A 21,086-nucleotide genomic window follows, 5' to 3' on the forward strand; every position below is an offset into this window, starting at 1 on the left:
CTATAAAACTAGCTAGCCAGCTAGTATGGGTAACTGTAGCTAGCTACATCAATAGCTTTAGGTGGGTAGTTTTTAAGGTCAACTTTAAGATTTGCACCAAGGACATTGCGTCTCCGATCAACACTCTCCCTCGCTTGGGCAAGAGACATTTAAGGAGCACTCGGATGTGACAATGTAAACATCATTCAAGGGCTGAGTGCTGTCTACTTTGAGATTGGACCGCAGCCATTGTGTTGTGTGACAAAACTGTACACTTGAGTGGCCTTTTGTCCCCAGCACAAGGTGCACCTGTGTAATGATCATGTGTTTAATCTGGTTCTTCATATGCCACATGTCAATTGGATGGATTACCTTGGCAAAGGAGAAATGCTCATTAACAGGGATGTAAACAAATTTGTGCACAAAATTTGAGATTGAAGCTTTTTCTGCATATGGAAAATGTCGATAAAAGATTTTTTATTTCAGCTCTTGAAACATGGGACTAAACTTTACATGTTGCATTTATATTTTGGTTCCACAGTGTAGCTAGCTAGCAAAAAAAAAAACAGCTAGCCTAGTAATAAATGGTACACCAGTTCAACGCTTATGCCTTTCTTACCACATATAATTGACTTTGACTAATGAATTATAGATCATTGTTTCTAGAGTTTATTTGTTTATCAATCTAACGGTAACTTCAAAGTATGCCTGCTTCTGGTCATCACATTTCTTTGTTGATACTGACAGCAGTAGCATAGTGCAGACTGGTTATCTTGCCCCCATGGCTAAGTGGGCATGCACAGACTTAGATTCTTGAAGAATTTCTGTTTTATGATTGATTCCACACCAAGCTCAGTTTTGAAGTTCTCTCTAGCACTTAAGATGCAAGTTAAAGTATTATGAACTTTATTTAAGCAGGTAAATGATTGCCATAAGTTATGTCACTGTGTGCATTGGATCTAACATGTACATAATACTGAAAGCAATACAGTTCAAATAAAGTAATTACCAGTTTCCAGACTCTCTTTAACATTATCCCATCACCAACCAACAAAATAGAAAATATAAAGCATATATCTTGTCCCTTCGACTGCCATTTTGGTCCGGAACACCTGAAAATAAAATAGATATTAATACTGGTGTTCATTCAACTAGCAAAAATCAATATTACACATATACCAGGTAATGAAACATGAATTGAGGTGAGGCCTGCCCTGTACCTCCCGACATCCATCCAGTTATTGCACTACGTGATTGGTTGAGGAGACATCAGGTCAAAATCTGAGAGATTCCTGGCAACCCAAACTCCAGCTGCAAAAAGGCCCAGGTTGACCAGTAGGTTCCTAAATAAAGACACATTAAACAATGAATTAATATAATTATATACAACAAAATGATCTTCATGAACAAAGTCACGGGAGACAATTCATTACTTTACCGAGTTAGTTCCACGTTGACTCTTACAGTTTGTGTTGGGGTGTATTGTTATGGGGTTGCCCAACCCCACAACGTATCACAAAATGTGTCCCAAATATCACAAAAACATGTTCGTTCGAATTTGATGTTATGCTTGCAATGACTGCTGAGCAATTAGCTAAGGGGTGTTCATACCGGTATATCCAAGGGCAAAGCAGGCACATGTTTAGCAAGATAGCTAGCTACAATGTGAATGTTTAATCATAACTACCTTCGAAAATCATTCCTATCTGTAGCAAACCGACATGCGGTACTGATCCATTCCCCGACACCACCAGACGGTGCCCCGACAGCCTTTTTTCCAGCTCCACTCATATTAGCTTTTTAGTGTGAGTGCTTGCCTTTCTGCTAAATAACGATTTCCCAGCGAGGGGAAGGATTAACATGTAACACCAATACGGAATGCCATGAAGTTGAAACTATGGTCGCCGATAGCGGCCAAACTCAGGTCGTTCAATGATGTTTTTATCTAACATATTCATAGTCGTTTTTGCGTTCCATAACAGAAAATGTCTGCAACACGGTACCGTCGGTTTTTGAAACTCTGCGAAGAATGGCCACGGGACGAATCAAAGAAAGGCCGTGATTTAGGAACGTTTCTAAGACAGAGAGTAGCCCTTGCCTTTCGTGAAGGTGAAAACACACAGGTAAAACGATTCCGCTTCATATGTCGTACGAGAACGCTAACCAATGTGGCTAGATAGCTTCAGGCTGAAGTTTAGCTAGCGTAGGATGGTGATGATAGGGCACCCGTCCATATCGACCTTGCAGTTACAGGCTAAACAAACATGTTTAGTAATGACAATCGCAACCTTTAGAGCTATAATCAAATGTTTTTCAATATATTTTATTGAGTTGTGAGACACGACAGTCCAAACAATCATTCAGTAGCACGGAGGGATTTGTTTACTTACAAAAGGCAAAGGCATTATCTGTCATTTGAAAAGCCTTCTGCCACTGTTTGGTAAATTGAGGAATGGGGCTAAGGAAATGTAGCCTCACCTAAGATCAACATGATGGTTTTAAACATATTTCTTAACTTTTAAATTAGTAATTTTCACACTTATTTTTAAATTGAACTGACCATTGAACAGCATGAAATCTTACAACATTCCCTTATCTGTATGTGGATAGTTGCTAGATGTGGATATTGTATGGTCCCCCTATTAACTGTTCTGATCTTTCTTGACAGCTCTCGGATCCAGAGAAGTGTGATCAAATGTATGAAAGCTTGGCCCGGATTAACACTAACATATACAGAGAACGAGTAAGTATTCCCCTATATCCCTATTGATATTGGCTTTAATGTAGAGACTTTCATATCATAGCATAGGCCTAACCAACCCATAGGCCCAAATCCACAGCCAGGACCACTCAGTGATATCTGTTCATTACTCAATACATTTGCTTCTTGCGGCAGCTATGAAAGAGCTTGGAATCAGCCAAGTGATGTCAGTCAGGGTTATCATCACCTTTATCTCCTGTAATATCTGTTCACAGTTCCCCCGCACAAGAGACACCAGTTTTACAGGTGTCACAGTGGAAGAATGTAGAATGCTATTAGCAACAGGTATGGACACAGTATCTCTACATATCCATTTTCCCAAGTATATTACTTTCTTTCTTTATGCTTGCAGCTCTGTGAATATGACATTGTCATCACAAGTGAAAATGCTTCTGTATTTATTTTGAGGACCTCCCTATTTATTTTCAATACCAAATGTTCTATTAATAGTTCATCTCTTCTACTACTGTCAGTTTTAGACACATCAATGAAAAAGCATAGAGTGGACTTTGAGGATACCAGCATGTTCATAGAAGCTTTTTCCTTAGAGAGGAGAAACAGACTAGCACTAGCCTGGGGGCCCTCTGGCAGACTAGACACCCGCACTCTTTCAGCAGGAGGCTGGCACCCAGACTGCAAGAGAGCCAAAACAGCAAACTGGCACACAAGCTAAAGGAACTCCACAGGGTGTTCAGAAAATGCATGGTGATGGTTCTGATGTCTCTATAACCCTCTCTTGTATCTCCCCCCTCACAGGTAGCATGCAGCAGATGGATGAAGAGAAGAAGGGCTTGTGGAAAACTCTCACAGAGCGTTTCTCCACCAAACCAGAAGATGTCACCCCTGAGAAGGTTCCTGAAAACAAGTAGCACTTGTGCTGTGTATCTTTCCTCTCCCATTCAGCCACTTTAGAAATAAAACGTTATTCTTATTTCTTTGGATCTCTTGTCATTTAAGCAGGGCCATTGTATCATACAGAAGAAATGGGGCATATAAAGTATTCCATTTTTTAATATGAACAACATAATAGGCAAATGTAAATCAAATCTGATATACTTAAGGCTTTGCTGGCATGTACTTTCCTTGAAATATCGGTATAATACAAAGCCATGGTAAGTTTCTTAAACAGATATATTGAAATAAATTAAAGGGCATTGAAAAACATTTCTTAAATCTTGCAAAAGCCAAGCCCCAATTTCTTCATTGGCGATTAGGTTATGAGAGAACTTTATTTTATGTAAAAAAGCAAAAATGCAGTAGCACATCATTATACAAATTGTTTGGCCAATGGATGGAGCTGGAACCAAGTACAGAAAATAGTGTTGCCTACTCCTCCTTTTCACCCTCATCCGGGTTATCTCTCCATATGCAGTAGTTAAGGGAGGTGGCCAGGCACAGCCATGCAAGGTAGGGTGTCAGGAGCAGGCTGGCCGTGCGATTGACGGGATACCAGGATACCATGGTGGCTCCAACAGCACCAGTCAACATCACTATCTCTATGAGTGCCTGGGGGAGAGAGGACACAACATTGATCATGTCGCACTCACAGCAGCAGAATGGAGGTGGTTTTTACAATATAATGTGTCTAAGGATCACCTATTGGAAAAAAAATTATATTCAGAGAAATTCTCATTGAGTGTACTGCTCCTCATTATCTCAACCTGAAGCCACGAGTCCTTTTGACCAGCCCACAACCATTGCATTATCTGAGAGCTCACCATTTTCAACTTGTGTGCTCCAAAGAAGATCGGAGTCCAGGCCCAGTTGAGAGCCAGCTGCAACCCATAGAATCCCAAAGGTACCACAGCATCCTCAGTGAAACCCCCACACTCCTTCCACACCAGGTAGGAGCCATACCTATCAGGGTGATCATCAATGATAAAATGCATGTTAGTTCCATATTTCATGATTCATAAAAATAAAATAGTGGTAAAATGCTTTTCTGAATGAAGTGCATGAAGCTGATTTCCACCACATTCAGTTGGGAAACAGCATACATTATGTAGAATCTAGATAGGTGTACAGTACCATATTGGTTGCAATTAAAATCTGATAATGGAAGGGGTTTAGAGGATTGTTTTCAAACTGGCAGAGTATGCTGTCTCGCACTCACCCCATGCCTGTGTAGAGGGTGGTCCACACTATTGGGAACACAGCATTAGTTGGACGCCATGACGGCTTGTTGAGAGTGGTGTACCAGGTTTTCACCTGCTTGCGTGTCACGTAGCCTCCATAGAGCCCCCCTAGATGAGGCAGGGCAGTCAAACCAAGCATAGGCAGCCACGACATGTCTGGAGAAGAGAGGGTGCTGTCTGTTAATGATTAGTTAATTACATTGGTTAAACCTGTTCATTATTATTCTGTAGAATTCATTACACTTGTAGGCTATAATTTAATGGGATGGGACACACTCCTTTCAAGGCATTTTGCTCAGTGGGCGTGAGTTTCAAAGTGCAAGTACTGTCTGATGCGCGTCCACGTTCCAACGAGAACCCTCTGCCTGTTGTCTCGGTATCAGTCGTTTTAGCTAACATTACTTACACCACAGGTTTTCCAGTCATTTGCCAAAGTTTTTTCTGGTCATTAACATTTTTTTTATTAACCTTTATTTAACTAGGCAAGTCGGTTAAGAACAAATTCTTATTTACAATAACAGGTATTGTGCCGAAAATCTCTCCCTGCCAGAATCCTACTATTGTCAATCACTGAGATGCATTGATGGCTTCATTAAAATCGGTTAATCTGATGCATTTTGTTGTCCTTTGTTTTATTTATTTGTTCGAACGCCGAACATGAGGCAAACTACCATGTAATCCTTGAGTGGAGGCATACACACCCAGTCTCACAACCTAGGGCGCGTTCGCAAATACACCGAGTGTGCCAGAGTGCAAGATAACTGAGGAATTTACGAACGCGCAACACCAGTTGAATATGGCAGGTGCCAGTAAAAATCGGCAAAAAGCGTAATTAAATCATTGACCACATAACAATTACAGTCACCAACACTCTGGCTAATGTGAAAACAGCCTAACCAGCTCTGCTAGGCGAGTAAAATGGTCAAAGTGAGTTTTGTCTGGAAGTAGCTAGCAACCTGACCTACCGTAACCTGTTAGCTTGGTTGCTTGACTGCCTTAGTCTTTTGAAATTCAGAGCGTTCTGACCTCACAATGCTCTGAATTGGCAAAGGGCCAGAGCTCACTGGCACTTCAGAATGAATTTACGAACAAAACCTTGAGCGGTGGCCAAAAATAACCATACTAACATACTTGCAACGACCCTTGGTTTAAAAGAGCGGATATCGACTGCCGCTTGAGCATGCTTTTGGGGCACAATCGACAGCGCGCTGGACTTTGGGCTAGGTCGAGACCTGCTTCTTGCCTGTTTGATTACAATACTGTATATATACTCCATAATGAGTATATACTGTAATGAAGCAGCAGGAATAGTATACATTTATTTTAGTATACTGTAAATTAACAGTATCATTTGTTGACATTCATTACTCTGCGTTCTGGTACACTCAGACGAGAGTGCTCTGAAATCAAGAGTAACGTTAGAAAGCCAGAGCGAACTTAGAAATGACCCGAATGTCCATTGAGATCGCTCGTCTATACCATTTAGCTAAACGAAGAATGACGGGAATAATTAAGTCAATGAACGTTGGGTGGTTAGCCTATAGTTAATATACTGGCACGTTTTATGCATAAGTGGCCAAGTAACATTTTCATGAGCATTTGTCATAATTAATTAAAGCACTGAACTTGAATTCGCTCTCGTACTCGGGCTGTATATTTTCCGCCATTTTCTTCAAATCTGAAAATGAGGTGAAGTCACGCCCATTTTCCTGAAGAATTGCATTATGGGCCGTAAAGTATTAGCGTCCTCTGCGTGAAGACTTCATATTTTGGCAAATTAAGTGCGACATCCGGGAACTTTTGGCATACTAACTAAATCCATACTATGACCAATAAGCATGCTATATACTAAATTCACTTAACAAATAGTACGGTTAGTGTGGGAAGTATGAGTATTCAAACACAGCTCTAGTCTCATTAGGATTACTTTGCGTAAATTATCAACTTTTAAAAAAATGTGAAAGTCGAATACTAAATAATTTAGTTAGTTTCTTTCTTTGTCTGCATGAAATAGCAAACATTCAGCGATTACATTGGTTTACTTCATCTTTGTAGCACCCTGATGAAACAGCAACATCCATTACTATAGTTCCGTTTAGCCAACCTGCTCTCTATTACTGCTTTCTATACACCCTGATGTTATAAATTGTGTTTCCATAGCTATGACTGACAGTGGGGACTTGTGAAGAGAGAATCAACAATCTCTGCATAATCAAAACAGTTACTTTGTGAGACGGTGTTAACCTTAAAATGTGTACTGTAAACCCATGTTCATAGTTAGCCGGCAGAGTAGCCTAGTGGTTAGAGCGTTGGACTAGTAACCGGAAGGTTGCAAGTTCAAATACCCGAGCTGACAAGGTACAAATCTGTTGTTCTGCCCCTGAACAGGCAGTTAACCCACTGTTCCTAGGCCGTCATTGAAAATAAGAATTTGTTCTTAACTGACTTGCCTAGTTAAATAAAGGTATTGTTTTGTTAATGTCTTCCGGAAAACCCCGGCGGCCTTGCCTTGGCCCCAAGTTAAAGCAGGTCCGCTGGAGTCATGGCCCAGTGAGACACAGGTGCTGGCCTGCGTAGGTGGTAACACTACAGTCTGAGCCTTTTGGGTTAAACACTGGGGTAAAGCCCCATTGTACATGCACAGTGTGTTGAATAGTTTACAAGATCCAGACATGAGTAAGGCTTGTTCTCAACACTGTGCACGCATATGTGCGCTGATATCTATAGCAAAAGTGTGTCCCATAATTTGATGTGCCTATTGCAACTTCAGAATTAAAATGACAGTTCAAACGGCTGAATGGTATAATACATTAAAAATATTGAATAATTGCTAATAGCCTATAGGCCTGCATGTATAATTTATAAACTACAAACACTTTCCTGGAAACTAGTTTTAGAGTAGGCCTATGTCAATTGCAAATCCATTTCCCTTTTAGGACCAAAAACAAAAACGGTCATTCAATCACATGATGTAAAAGGGCCGTGCGCATTCACTTCTCCTGACAACACATCAACAAAGTTATAGTCGGCAAAAGGCTAGGCATTTTAGGACAATTTCACTGAAAAATAAATGGCATTATCAAGCTATATACGTTTCGTTTTAAATAAACACATGACTTAATAAACAAATGCTTTACAAAGATCCCATTAATGCATCAGAAGAGGAAATTAAACACATTTATCAAATACCAAACCACACTAGCTACATTCTCCACTCTGTTCCGTTTATGATTATTGAACCTTATGGTTAATTTGCAACTTTGTAACAACTAACAAGTTAAATTGCAACAATGCAGTCTTCTTACCTGCTTACCTGTTAGATAGATGAGTGCGATTGTTCGAGGATGTTACACGGAGCTTGGTCGGCTACGGTTCGGGAAAGGTGAAATGAACAAATTAAATGGTGGCCTGACACCACCTTTCTAAAATATTCTGAAAAACGAAGATACAATGTTTCTCTCAAGGATCGGGTTCTCTTATCATGCAGTTCTTGTTTAGGAGGACACTCCCAATGTGTTACAAAACCCTTCTATAACCACTAGTATGCTGCTAACAGCACAAACGATGAACTACATTCGTATGGTAATGACCGCATTTTAAAAAATTGGATAATTCATTCAAAATATATTTAATATATGGCCAACAAGAAAAGGCAATAAGTAATTTTAATTTATTTTTATGACCAATAATGAAAATGTACAATGTTGAAACGGGTATGTTTAGAATATTGGTTTGGAGTGAACTTGCCTTTCTACATGTCTACGCTAAAGTATGGTGGAAAATTATCCTTAGGGTCTTTAACCAAATATGGTTAGGTTTTTGAGGGGGACTATCTCACACAGCCTTCTGCTGGCTTTCACTCCGCCCCTCCATAGCCCCCAATGCAATAAACTGTAATAATAGACTGTATGTGGGATAGATGTTGGCTTGTAGAGAACTTTTCTACCTGTCTCAACTAAAGTGGGGTGGAAAATACTCAGTACGGTCTCTGCTAACCAAATATGTGAAGTTTGAGGGGGACTGTGTCGTGCATATCCAGGAGTACTTTGTTGTCCACCCTCTCCACTCTAGCTCACCCCCCCCCCCCTCTAATCAGACTAATGGTTGGTATTTACAGATGCAGAATACATTTACAAGTCCAATGGTACAACCCAGAAGTCTGTAGCTCAAACACACAATTTTAAAGGGGGTTGAAGTCCAAAATGCAACAGCATCACAGTGGGACTCATTGGGCTAAAGTGGGGTGGAAAATACTCAGTAGTCTCTGCTAACCAAATATGTTTAGTTTGAGGGGGACTGTGTCGCATGGCCTGCTGCTGGCTTTTTACTCCGCCCCTTCATATCCCCAATTGCAATACATTGTAATAGTGTAGGCCCTCATTGTAACTAAGAATTTGTTCTTATTAACTGACCTGCCTAGTTAAATAAAGGTTAAATAAATAAAACATGACTGTACATGGGGTACATATTGGGTTGTAGAGTAACAGTTACCCAGGTACTTGGGAAAAACGTCCCTTTTCACTAAATAACAAGTGTAAACTGTAGCCACTTATTTCCCTTCATAGTTTGTTTGCCTATGCATGTCCATCATCCACAACATTTTTTTTTTTTTTACTTTTGTGTCAGCAATTGGACATTGTTCTTAGGGGGGTAGCTACCCCACGTAATCCTACCAGTATTTGTGTAAACTTCAAAATAGGTCAATTTATCCATTTATTTTTCAAAGGTGGTTGCAGTGCTGTAAAAAACAGTTGTACTGCACTATAGTGCTAAAAAGCCCCGGATATATTTGCAGGGGGACTCTTATTTAGAAAATACATTATCGACGATCGTGCTGCAGCATAACATCCTGCTGCTAAGATAACGGTAATTCAATAACCTCTACCAGTCGTTCTATTGAGTAGAATCAATGCTGCGCAGAAGCTGCGCAAGCTTTCACTTTAAAAAAAAAGCCATACTCTGGAAGGCGTGGATACCATACCATCATCACAGAGTTGGCCTGGGGCCCATCAACAAAAACACTAACAATGAAGTAAATACGTATATGTAAGCCATTTGTTACGTGTGAATTGTGCTGTTTTGTGTTTTTTTATTTAATCCGAATGCCACATGGTCTATCTAGGGGAGATAGAATATAAGTAGAATAGAATGACTATTACATTATATTATATTTCATACATCACACCCAGGTACAGTTGAAGTTGGACGTTTACCTACACTTAGGTTGGAGTCATTAAAACTTGTTTTTCAACCACTCCCCAAATTTCTTGTCAACAACAAATAGTTTTGGCAAGTCGGTTAGGACATCTACTATGTGCATGACACAATACATGTTTCCAACAATTGTCTACAGACAGATTATTTCACTTATAATTCACTGTATCACAATTCCAGTGGGTCAGAAGTTTACATACACTAAGTTGACTATGCCTTTAAACAGCTTGGAAGATTCCAGAAAATGATGTCATGGCTTTAGAAGTTTCTGATAGGCTAATTGACAACATTTGAGTCAATTGGAGGGGTACCTGTGGATGTATTTCAAGGCCAACCTTTAAAACTCAGTGCCTCTTTGCTTGTAATCATGGGAAAATCCAAATAAATCAGCCAAGACCTCAGAAGAAAAATGTGGACCTCCACAAGTCTGGTTCATCATTGGGAGCAATTTCCAAACACCTGAATGTTGTCAGGACCCGGTTACGAACCTGGGTCTCCGGAGTGAGAAACAGTCACTTAAACAACTGAGCCACGAATAGTCAGCAGAACCCAGAAGATGAGGCAGACACAGCAGTACTTAAGACGGTGTATTTAATAAAGTAAAAAAGGAGAAGTCCTTCAATACAAAAATGGCAAATCCAAAAGGTGGTAGGAATAGCACAAAAAAGCCTCAAGAGATACTCAAAACAAAAACAGAATTCCACAAGAGCATCCACCGGAATCGACAAGAAAACACAGAACACTAGGGCTGAGTGCTAACATACAAACACAGAGCACAGAACTGAGGGAAACTAAGGGTTTAAATACAATCAGGGAAAACGAGGCACAGGTGCAAATAATAATGGGGAACAAGGGAAAAAACATAAGGTCAAAAAGCACAATGGGGGCATCTAGTGACCAAAACCCGGAACAACCCTGGCCAAATCCTGACAGAATCCCCCCCCTAGGAACGGCTCCTGACGTTCCTACCAGCTCTCTCAGGGTGGAGGGCCCTGAACTGACAAATGAGGTCAGGGTCCAGGATGTCTTTGGCAGGAACCCAGGAGCGCTCCTCGGGACCGTAGCCTTCCCAGTCCACCAGATACTGCCAGGACCGCTGCACCCGGCGGGAATCCAGTATCCGATGGACGGTATAAGCCGGCTGGCCTCCAATGACACGAGGCGGTGGGGGAGGTCTGTCTGCCGGGACAAGGGGAGAAAAAACAACAGGTTTTAACCTCTTGAAACTCCCCATCCCGGATCCGGGATTGTGACTAAGCCTCAGGCTCATTAGCATAACGCAACGTTAACGATTTCTGAAAATCGCAAATAAAATTAAAATAATGCGTTTGCTCTCAAGCTTAGCCTTTTCTTAACAACACTGTCATCTCAGATTTTCAAAATATGCTTTTGAACCATAGAAATTGACTAATTTGTGTAAGAGTATGCTAAGCTAGCATAGCATTTTGTGTAGCATGTAGCACGCAACATTTTCACAAAAGCCAGATAAATGATTTTATTTATTTGGTTACCTTTGAAGAGCTTCTGATGTTTTCAATGAGGAGACTCCTAGCCACATACCAGATGCGCAGTGTTTCCTGAAAGCGTCTGTGTGTAGGAGAAATCGTTCCGTTTTCTACATTGCGCCTGGCTACCGAAACGAACCGAAAATGCAGTCACCTACAACGTGAAACTTTTTCCGGATTAACTACATAATATCGACCGAAACATGGCAAACGTTGTTTGGAATCAATCCTCAAGGTGTTTTTTCACATATCTCTTCATTGACATGCAGTTCGTGGAAGCTTGCATCTCTCTCTGTGCCCCATGGAAAAATACTGGCAGGTGACTTTTGCGCACCAATTTCGGCGCAGGACACCGGGCGGACACGTGGTAAATGTGGTCTCTTATGGTCAATCTTCCAACGATCTGCCTACAAATACGTCACAATGCTGCAGACACCTTGGGGAAACGACAGAAAGGGCAGGCTCATTCCTCTCGCATTCACAGCCATATAAGGAGATCATGAAAGACAGAGCCTCAAAAATCCTTGTCATTTCCTGGATGCCAAGTCATCTTGGTTTTGCCTGAAGCTCACGTTAAAGGGCACGCACAGAGAAGATATTTGTATTTCTGGACACGTCAGAGTGTTTTCTTTCGAACAGTAGCAATTATATGCATAGTCGAGCATCTTTTTGTGACAAAATATCTTGTTTAAAACGGGAACGTTTTTCTTCCAAAAATGAAATAGCGCCACCATAGGTGTAAGAGGTTAACAATGAAATGTGAAATGTGGGATTAATCTTAAGGGATCTGGGTAAGTGTAGGCGATAAGAAACTGGGTTAACTCTCCTGGCAACCTTGAAGGGACCGATGTATTTTTGGGACAGCTTGCGAGACTCCACCCGTAGAGGTAAGTCTCTTGTGGAGAGCCAGACTCTCTGGCCGGGGCGCAGGGTAGGCCCGGGACGGCGACGTCTGTTGGCTTGTTGTTGGTACCTGTGTGAGGAACGCATAAGATTAAGACGGGTCTTCCTCCACATAAGCCGACAGCGTCTGACGAACTTCCAGGCTGAAGGCACTCTGACTTCTGCCTCCTGGTCCGGGAACAATGGAGGAGCATAGCCAAACTGACACTCGTGCGGGGACATACCAGTGGAGGAGGAGCGCAAGGTGTTGTGCGCGTATTCGGCCCAAACAATAAAGGATGACCATGTGGACGGGTTGTCACGAGTCATACATCGGAGGGTGGTTTCCAGCTCTTGATTCATCCTCTCTGTTTGGCCGTTGGACTCCGGATGGTACCCTGAAGATAGACTGGCAGAAGCCCCCATGAGTTGGCAGAAGGCCTTCCAAAACCTTGAGGCGAACTGGGGACCTCTGTCAGAAACCATATCTTGAGGAATGCCGAAGACTCGGAACACATGATTAATTACCAACTCAGCCGTTTCCTTGGCAGAAGGTAACTTAGTCAGAGGGACGAACCTGGCCGCCTTTGAAAACCTGTCGATTATGACTAGGATAGTAGTATTGCCATGGGATGGAGGAAGTCCAGTAATAAAGTCCAATGAGATATGGGACCAGGGTCTGTGGGGAACAGGTAAAGGGTGAAGGAGTCCTTGAGGGCGGAGGTGAGAAGATTTGCCCTGGCAGCACACGGGACAGGCATTGACGAAAGTGGCAACGTCTTCTCTTATGGTAGGCCACCAGAACTTACGCTGGATGAACTCCAAGGTGCGACCTACGCCCGGATGACAGGTGAGGCGAGAGGAGTGCCCCCACAGAAGGACCTGAGTCCTCACTGCCTTGGGGACAAACAACCGATTGGCAGGACCTCCTTTCGGGTCCGGTTCGCTAGCTTGAGCACGTCTCACGGTATCCTCAACTTGCCACGAGATCGGAGCCACAATCTTAGCAGCAGGAAGGACAGGCATGTCCGTGTCATCTCGAATGGCAGGAGCGTAGACTCGGGACAGGGCATCCGGTTTGAGATTCTTCGACCCGGGCCGACAGGTGAGGATAAACTGGAATCGATTGAAGAAAAGAGACCATCTAGCTTGTCTAGAGTTCAACCGCTTCGCCTGCTGGATATACTCCAGATTTTTGTGGTCCGTAAGCACTTGAAACGGGTGAGAAGCCCCCTCGAGCCAGTGTCTCCATTCCTTCAATGCCATCTTAACCGCTAGGAGTTCACGATCCCCCACATCGTAGTTCCTCTCAGTCGGGATAAGCCGGTGTGAGAAGAAAGCGCACGGATGAAGCTTCTTGTCTTCACCCCTCTGAGACAGGACAGCTCCAACACCAACCTCTGATGCGTCTAACTCCACCACAAATGGTTCATCCGTAGTCGGTAGTATCAGGATGGGAGCAGAGAGAACGCGCTGCTTGAGTCCTTGGAAGGCCGTCTCAGCTTCTCTTCCCCACAAAAACCTTGCATTGCCAAGGGCTTTAACCCCAAGGGGTTAAAGCTGAGAGAGGGGCTGCCACCAAGCTGAAGTTCTTGATGAACTTGCGGTAAAAGTTTGTGAAGCCCAGGAAACGCTGAACTTCATTAACGGATTTGGGGGTGGGCCAATCCGCTACCGCCCCTACCTTCCTGGGGTCCATTTGGACTCGACCGGGTTCCACTACAAATCCCAGGAATTGTACTCGGGATGAATGGAATTCACATTTTTCCGGCTTAACGTACAGATGGCTGTCCAGGAGGCGTTTGAGTACTTGTCTGACATGCTTAGTGTGTTCTTGAAGGGAGCTCGAAAAGATGAGGATGTCATCCAAGTAAACGAACACAAATATGTTAAGCATATCCCTAAGCACATCGTTTATGAGCGCTTGGAACACCGCTGGGGCGTTGGTCAGGCCGAAGGGCATCACCAAGTATTCATAGTGACCAGTAGGCGTGTTGAAAGCGGTCTTCCACTCGTCACCAGGTCTGATCCGCACAAGATGGTATGCGTTCCGCAGGTCAAGCTTAGTGAAAACAACTGCTTCCTGGAGCAGCTCGAAGGCTGTGGCCATAAGGGGTAGCGGGTAACGGTTACGGACGGTTATGGCATTGAGTCCCCGGTAGTCGATGCAAGGACGTAATCCACCGTCTTTCTTGGCCACAAAGAAAAACCCTGCTCCCGCCGGGGAGGTGGATGGACGCATGAGGCCTGCTTCCAGAGCGTCCTTGATGTAGGTATCCATAGCAGCTCGTTCGGGTGGAGATAGGGAAAAGATCCGACCCCTGGGGGGGCAAGTGCCCGGAAACAGGTCGATGGGGCAATCGTAAGATCTATGGGGTGGTAGCATGGTGGCCCTCTGTTTGCTAAACACCAGTTTGAGGTCATGGTAACACTCGGGAACTCGGGTCAGGTCGATGGATTCTAAAGACTCGGGAGTAGAACTCGGGGAATTCTGGAAAATACAAGTAGCTTGGCACGTAGGACCCCACTGCTTGATAGTGCCCACAGACCAGTCGATGTGAGGGTTATGGCTGTGAAGCCAGGGGTATCCAAGGACGAGAGGGAACTCGGAACAGGAGATCAAATGAAAGTTCATCAATTCCTGGTGTTGTGAAACTGAAAGTCGCAAGGAGGTAGTGACATGAGTGACAAGTCCAGATCCCAAAGGGCTTCCATCCAATGTAGTGACCCTCATGGGTTCACTTAGAGGTTCAGAGGGAACGCCATTCTCCTTCGCCCAGACACCATCCATGAAGTTACCTGCGGCTCCAGAATCTACCAAGGCTTGAAGGTGAAGCTTGTGGTTGTCCCAGGAGAGGGTGACTGGAATGAGCAGACGGGAGTTGGACGGATGGGAGGAGGTTATGTTTCCCGTTACAGTTCCCCCCGGTCTGTACGGGACAGAGCGTTTCCCTGGAGCCCGGGACACGTGGAACGGAAATGGCCCGGTTTGCCGCAATATAGACAGCGTCGCTCCCTCATCTGGCGGTCTCTCTCAGCCTGGGAGATGCGTCCAATCTGCATGGGTTCCGATGGAGCCAGCGAGGATAAAAGTGGGGACTCGGAGCTGGGACTGATAGGGGCTAGAGGTCTACGGTTGAGTTCTCTCTCTCAGACGCTGGTCAATGCGTGAGGCCAACTTGATCAGGGACTCGAGATTGTCCGGTGGTTCCCGAGTGGCCAGTTCATCTTGGATAGTGTCGGAAAGGCCTTTCAGAAAGCACACCGTGAGCGCCTCGTTGTTCCAGCCACTTGCTGCTGCCACCGTGCGGAACTGGATGGCATAGTCCGTCACGCTGCGCCAACCTTGGTGGAGAGTCAGGAGCTGTTTGGCTGAGTCAGAACCACTGCTTGGGCCTTGAAACACTCGTTTGAATTCCTCAGCAAAGGCAGAGTAGCTGGCACAGCAGGAACTATGGGCTTCCCACACAGCAGTAGCCCAGGCCAGGGCTTTTTCCGACAGCAGGGTGATGATATAAGCGATCTTAGACCGGTCGGTGGGAAACGACGAGGGTTGTAGCTCAAAGGAGAGAGAACATTGGGTGAGAAACCCTTTACAAGCACTTGGATCACCTGAGAACCGTTGGGGAGGTGGAAGACAAGGTTCAGCCAGGGGGTTAACTGCCATGGGTACGTGAATCTGAGGTACTGGGACGGGAACTGTTGCCGGGGTAAGACGATCAGATATTTGCTTAATGGAAGTCAGCATCTCCGACAGAAGATGAGAATGTCTAGCCATTAAGGCCTCTTGCTGAACCAGGGCGTCTTCGTGGCGTTGGACAGTCTCCTGGTGGTGGGACAGCATGGCAAAAAGGTCCTGGGAAATGGCTGCCTCTGGGTTCATTTTTGGCTCTGTGTTTCTGTCAGGACCCGGTTACGAACCTGGGTCTCCGGAGTGAGAAACAGTCACTTAACCAACTGAGCCACGAATAGTCAGCAGAACCCAGAAGATGAGGCAGACACAGCAGTACTTAAGACGGTGTATTTAATAAAGTAAAAAAGGAGAAGTCCTTCAATACAAAAATGGCAAATCCAAAAGGTGGTAGGAATAGCACAAAAAAGCCTCAAGAGATACTCAAAACAAAAACAGAATTCCACAAGAGCATCCACCGGAATCGACAAGAAAACACAGAACACTAGGGCTGAGTGCTAACATACAAACACAGAGCACAGAACTGAGGGAAACTAAGGGTTTAAATACAATCAGGGGAAACGAAGCAAAGGTGCAAATAATAATGGGGAACAAGGGAAAAAACATAAGGTCAAAAGCACAATGGGGGCATCTAGTGACCAAAACCAGGAACAACCCTGGCCAAATCCTGACAAATGTACCATGTTTATCTGTTCAAACAATAGTACGCAAGTATAAACACCATAGGACCATGTAGCCGCCATACCGCTCAGGAAGGAGACACGTTCTGTCTCCTAGAGATGAACATACTATGGTGCAAAAAGTACAAATCAATCCCAGAACATCAGCAAAGGAACTTGTGAAGATGCTGGAGGAAACAGGTACAAAAGTATCTATATCCACAATAAAGGAGTCCTATAGCGACATAACCTGAAAGGCCGCTCAGCAAGGAAGAAGCCACTGCTCCAAAACTGCCATAAAAAAGCCAGTCTATGGTTTACAACTGCACATGGGGACAAATATTGTACTTTTTGGAGAAAAATCCTCTGGTCTGATGAAAGAAAAATAGAACTGTTTGGCAATAATGACCATTGTTATGTTTGGAGTAAAAGGAGGCTTGCAAGCTATATGAACACCATCCAAACCGTGAAGCACGGGGGTGGCAGCATCATGTTGTGGGGGTGCTTTGCTGCAGGAGGGACTGGTGCACTTCACAAAATAGATGGCATCATGAGGGTGGAAAATTATGTGGATATATTGAAGCAACATCTCAAGACATCATTCAGGAAGTTAAAGCTTGGTCGCAAATGGGTTTTCCAAATGGACAATGACCCCGAGCATACTTCCAAAGTTGTGGCAAAATGGCTTCTTGACAACAAAGTCAAGTTATTGGAGTGGCCATCACAAAGCCCTGACCTCAACACAATTGAAGATTTGTTGGCAGACCTGAAAAAGCGTGTGCGAGCAAGGAGGCCTAGAAACCGCTATGTCAGGAGGAATGGGCAAAATTCACCCAGATTATTGTGGGAAGCTTGTGGAAGGCTACCCGAAACGTTTGGCCCAAGTTAAACAATTTAAAGGCAATGCTACCAAATACTAATTGAGTGTATGTAAACTCGGCCCCAGTGATGTGCTGGGCCGTACGCACTACCCTCTGTAGCGCCTTGCAGTCGGATGCCGAGCAGTTGCCATACCAAGAGGTGATGCAATCAGTCAGGATGATCTCGATGGTGCAGCTGTAGAACAGATGTGAGTGCTACGGGGAAGTAGTCATTGAGGCAGGTTACCTTGGCGTTCTTGGGCACAGGGACTATGGTGGTCTGCTTGAAACATTTAGGTATTACAAACTGGGTAAGGGAGAGGTTGGAAGCGTCAGTGAAGACAGATGCCAGCTGGTCAGCGCATGTTCTGAGTACACGTCCTGGTAATCCGTCTGGCCCTGCAGCCTTTTGAATGTTAACCTGTTTTAAGGTCTTACATCGGCTACCGAGAGCATGATCACACAGTCGTCCGGAACTCCTGGTGCTCTCATGCTTGCCTCAATGCGAGCATTGAAGGCATATAACTCGTCTGGTAGGCTTGCGTCACTGGGCAGCTCGTGGCTGGGTTTCCCTTTATGATCCATGATAGTTTGCAAGCCTTGCCACATCTGACGAGCGCCAGAGCTGGTGTAGAAGGATTCGATCTTAGTCTTATATTGATGCTTTTCCTGTTTGAAGGTTCATCAGAGGGCGTAGCAGGATTTCCTATAAGCATCCAAATTAGTGTCCTGCTTCTTGAAAGTGGCAGCTCTAGCCTTCAGCTTAGTGCAGATGTTGCCTGTAATCCATGGCTTCTGGTTCGTATATGTCCAGTACAAGTCAAAAGTTTGCACACACCTACTCATTCAAGGGTTTTTACTATGTTTTACTATTTTCTACATTGTAGAATAATAGTGAAGACATCAAAACTATGAAATAACACATATGGAATCATGTAGTGACCAAAAAAAGTGTTAAACTAATCAAAATATATTTTATACTTGAGATTCTTCAAAGGAGCCACCCTTTGCCTTGATGATAGCTTTGCACACTCTTGGCATTCTCTCAACCAGCTTCACCTGGAATGCTTTTCCAACAGTCTTTAGGAGTTCCCACATATGCTTAGCACTTTTGCCTGATTTTCCTTCACTCTGTGGTCCAACTCATCCCAAACCATCTCAATTGGTTAGAGGTTGGGTGATTGTGGAGGCCTGGTCATCTGATGCAGCACTCCATCACTCTCCTTCTTTGTGAATGCTGATTAAGTGTACTTTGAATTCTAAATAAATCACCGACAGTGTCGGCAGCAAAGCACCCCCACACGATCACACCTCCTCCTCCATGCTTCACGGTGGGAACTACACATGCGGAGATCACCCATTCACCTCTCAAATTTGGACTCATCAGACCAAAGGACAGATTTCCAACGTACTCATGTCCATTGCTCATGTTTCTTGGTCCAAGTAAGTATCTTCTTTTTGTTAGTATCCTTTAGTAGTGGTTTCTTTGCAGCAATTTGACCATGAATGCCTGATTCAAGCAGTTTCCGCTGAACAGTTGATGTTGAACAGTTGTGTCTGTTACTTGAACTCTGAAGCATTCATTTGGGCTAACATTTCTGAGGCTGGTAATACTAATGAACTTGTCCTCTGCAGTAGAGGTAACTCCGGGTCCTCCATTCCTGTGGCGGTCCTCATGAGAACCAGTTTCATCATAGGGCTTGAAGTTCTTGAAATGTTCCGGATTGACTGACCTTCATGTCTTAAAATAATGATGGACTGTCATTTCTCTTTGCTTATTTGAGCTGTTCTTGCCATAATATGGACTTGGTCTTTTGCCAAATAGGGCTATCTTCTGTATAACACCCCTACTTTGTCACAACACAACTGATTGGCTCAAAGACATTAATAAGAAGGATATAAATTCCACATATTAACTTCTAACAAGGCACAACACAATTGAAATGCATTTCAGGTGACTACCCCATGAAGCTGTTTGAGAGAATGACAAAAGTGTGCAAAGCTGTCAAGACAAAAGGTGGCTACTTTGAAAAATCTCAAATCTCAAATATATTTTGATTTGTTTAACACTTTTTTGGTTACTACATGATTACATATGTGCAATAACAGAGTTCCTCTGTGCAGTGTGTGTTATTTTGCCCATTTTAATCCTTTATTTTTATTGGCCAGTCTGAGATATGGCTTTTCTTTACAACTCTGCCTAGAAGGCCAGCATCCCGGAGTCACCTCTTCACTCTTGACGTTGAGACTGGTGTTTTGTGGGTACAATTTAATGATGCTGGCAGTTGAGGACTTGTGAGGTGTCTGTTTCTCAAACTAGACACTCTAATGTACTTCTCTTGCTCAGTTGTGCACCGGGGCCTCCCACTCTATTTCTATTCTAGTTAGAGACCGTTTTCGCTGTTCTGTGAAGGGAGTAGTACACAGCATTGTAAGAGATCTTCAGTTTCTCAATGCCATTATTTCTCAGAACAAGAATAGACTGATGGGTTTCAGAAGAAACCTCTTTGTTTCTGGCCATTTTGGGCCTGTAATCGAACCCACAAATGCTGATTCTTCAGAAACTTAACTAGTCTAAAGAAGGCCAGTTTTTTTGCTTCTTTAATCAGAACAACATTTTTCAGCTGTGCTAACATAATTGCAAAAGGGATTTCTAATGATCCATTAGCCTTTTAAAATGCTGAACTTGGATAAGCTAACACAATGTGCCATTGGAACACAGGAGTGATGGTTGCTGATAATGGGCCTCTTTACGCCTATGAGGCTATTCCATAAAAGAATCTGCCGTTTCCAGCTACAATAGTCATTTACAACATTAACCATGTCTACACTGTATTTCTGATCAATTTGGATGTTATTTTAATTGATTAAAAAATGTATATATTTAAAAAAACAAGGACATTTCTAAGTGGCCCCAAACTTGAATGGTAGTGTGTATATATATATATATATATATATATATATATATATAAAATATATATTTATATTCCATTTAATGTACTTGGATATCATATAGAATATCACAGAATAGGAATAGAATAGAACATACTAAAATATAAGGTTGAAGGGCAGTGATATTACTCCCTTTAGGCATATAAATCCAGCATGCTCCAGTAGTGTACACCTGGTGATGAATTAGGTAAAAGTAGATGACCTTCAAACTATGAAGCATGTTTTTTTTTCTCATTCTTCTAATGGAAGATTGGAATGGTTCGTGACTCAGTGCTCACACGAGCACTAGGCTATGGATGGAAAGCCCTCTTCTGATCATACTGGGATGATTTGCTCCACCTACAGTAACTCATCGTCCTATAGAAAAACATATTTATACCTTCAGCATCACATTCAGTCCTCCAGCCTTCTATACCTTCTTGTCGCTCCACAAAACCTCGTTGTCTGA

General features: G+C 43.4%; 3 protein-coding genes across 5 annotated transcripts; 1 reads left to right on the plus strand and 2 right to left on the minus strand.

Moving 5' to 3' along the window:
- Positions 1–439: 439 nt before the first annotated feature.
- tomm6 (translocase of outer mitochondrial membrane 6 homolog (yeast)) lies at positions 440–1,860 on the minus strand. Its single transcript, XM_064965903.1, has 3 exons — positions 1,667–1,860; positions 1,200–1,322; positions 440–1,091 (listed from the first exon to the last, which is right to left on the minus strand). Exons 1-2 carry the CDS (start codon positions 1,768–1,770, stop codon positions 1,226–1,228), a joined length of 201 nt encoding a protein of 66 aa, XP_064821975.1. The 5' UTR covers positions 1,771–1,860; the 3' UTR covers positions 440–1,091; positions 1,200–1,225.
- Positions 1,861–1,890: 30 nt separating this feature from the next.
- LOC135539779 (ubiquinol-cytochrome-c reductase complex assembly factor 2) lies at positions 1,891–3,671 on the plus strand. The gene is made up of 4 exons (XM_064965902.1): positions 1,891–2,102; positions 2,648–2,722; positions 2,956–3,025; positions 3,497–3,671. Exons 1-4 carry the CDS (start codon positions 1,965–1,967, stop codon positions 3,607–3,609), a joined length of 396 nt encoding a protein of 131 aa, XP_064821974.1. The 5' UTR covers positions 1,891–1,964; the 3' UTR covers positions 3,610–3,671.
- A 64-nt stretch (positions 3,672–3,735) lies between these two features.
- tspo (translocator protein) lies at positions 3,736–8,422 on the minus strand. Of its 3 annotated transcripts, none has more exons than XM_064965900.1 (4): positions 8,181–8,422; positions 4,854–5,031; positions 4,459–4,597; positions 3,736–4,246 (listed from the first exon to the last, which is right to left on the minus strand). In XM_064965900.1, exons 2-4 carry the CDS (start codon positions 5,027–5,029, stop codon positions 4,067–4,069), a joined length of 495 nt encoding a protein of 164 aa, XP_064821972.1. In that variant the 5' UTR covers positions 5,030–5,031; positions 8,181–8,422; the 3' UTR covers positions 3,736–4,066. The 3 variants fall into 3 exon arrangements, with proteins under 3 accessions (XP_064821972.1, XP_064821971.1, XP_064821973.1); XM_064965899.1 differs by having other exon boundaries at positions 8,189–8,421; XM_064965901.1 differs by lacking the exon at positions 8,181–8,422 and adding an exon at positions 5,841–5,951.
- Positions 8,423–21,086: the final 12,664 nt, after the last annotated feature.

The sequence above is a fragment of the Oncorhynchus masou genome, chromosome 5, assembly GCF_036934945.1.
Source record: "Oncorhynchus masou masou isolate Uvic2021 chromosome 5, UVic_Omas_1.1, whole genome shotgun sequence".
NCBI lineage: Eukaryota > Metazoa > Chordata > Actinopteri > Salmoniformes > Salmonidae > Oncorhynchus > Oncorhynchus masou.

Excerpts from the sequence above, each read along its gene's own strand:
- tomm6 (XM_064965903.1), bottom strand. The coding sequence starts at position 1,770 with ATGAGTGGAGCTGGAAAAAAGGCTGTCGGGGCACCGTCTGGTGGTGTC. Across the intron at positions 1,323-1,666 it reads GATAGGAATGATTTTCGAAG|GAACCTACTGGTCAACCTGG; the intron begins GTAGTTATGATT and ends GTCTTTATTTAG.
- LOC135539779 (XM_064965902.1), top strand. The coding sequence starts at position 1,965 with ATGTCTGCAACACGGTACCGTCGGTTTTTGAAACTCTGCGAAGAATGG. Across the intron at positions 2,103-2,647 it reads GTGAAGGTGAAAACACACAG|CTCTCGGATCCAGAGAAGTG; the intron begins GTAAAACGATTC and ends CTTTCTTGACAG. Across the intron at positions 2,723-2,955 it reads CTAACATATACAGAGAACGA|TTCCCCCGCACAAGAGACAC; the intron begins GTAAGTATTCCC and ends ATCTGTTCACAG.
- tspo (XM_064965900.1), bottom strand. The coding sequence starts at position 5,029 with ATGTCGTGGCTGCCTATGCTTGGTTTGACTGCCCTGCCTCATCTAGGG. Across the intron at positions 4,598-4,853 it reads ACCCTCTACACAGGCATGGG|GTATGGCTCCTACCTGGTGT; the intron begins GTGAGTGCGAGA and ends TCACCCTGATAG. Across the intron at positions 4,247-4,458 it reads GAGCACACAAGTTGAAAATG|GCACTCATAGAGATAGTGAT; the intron begins GTGAGCTCTCAG and ends TCTCTCCCCCAG.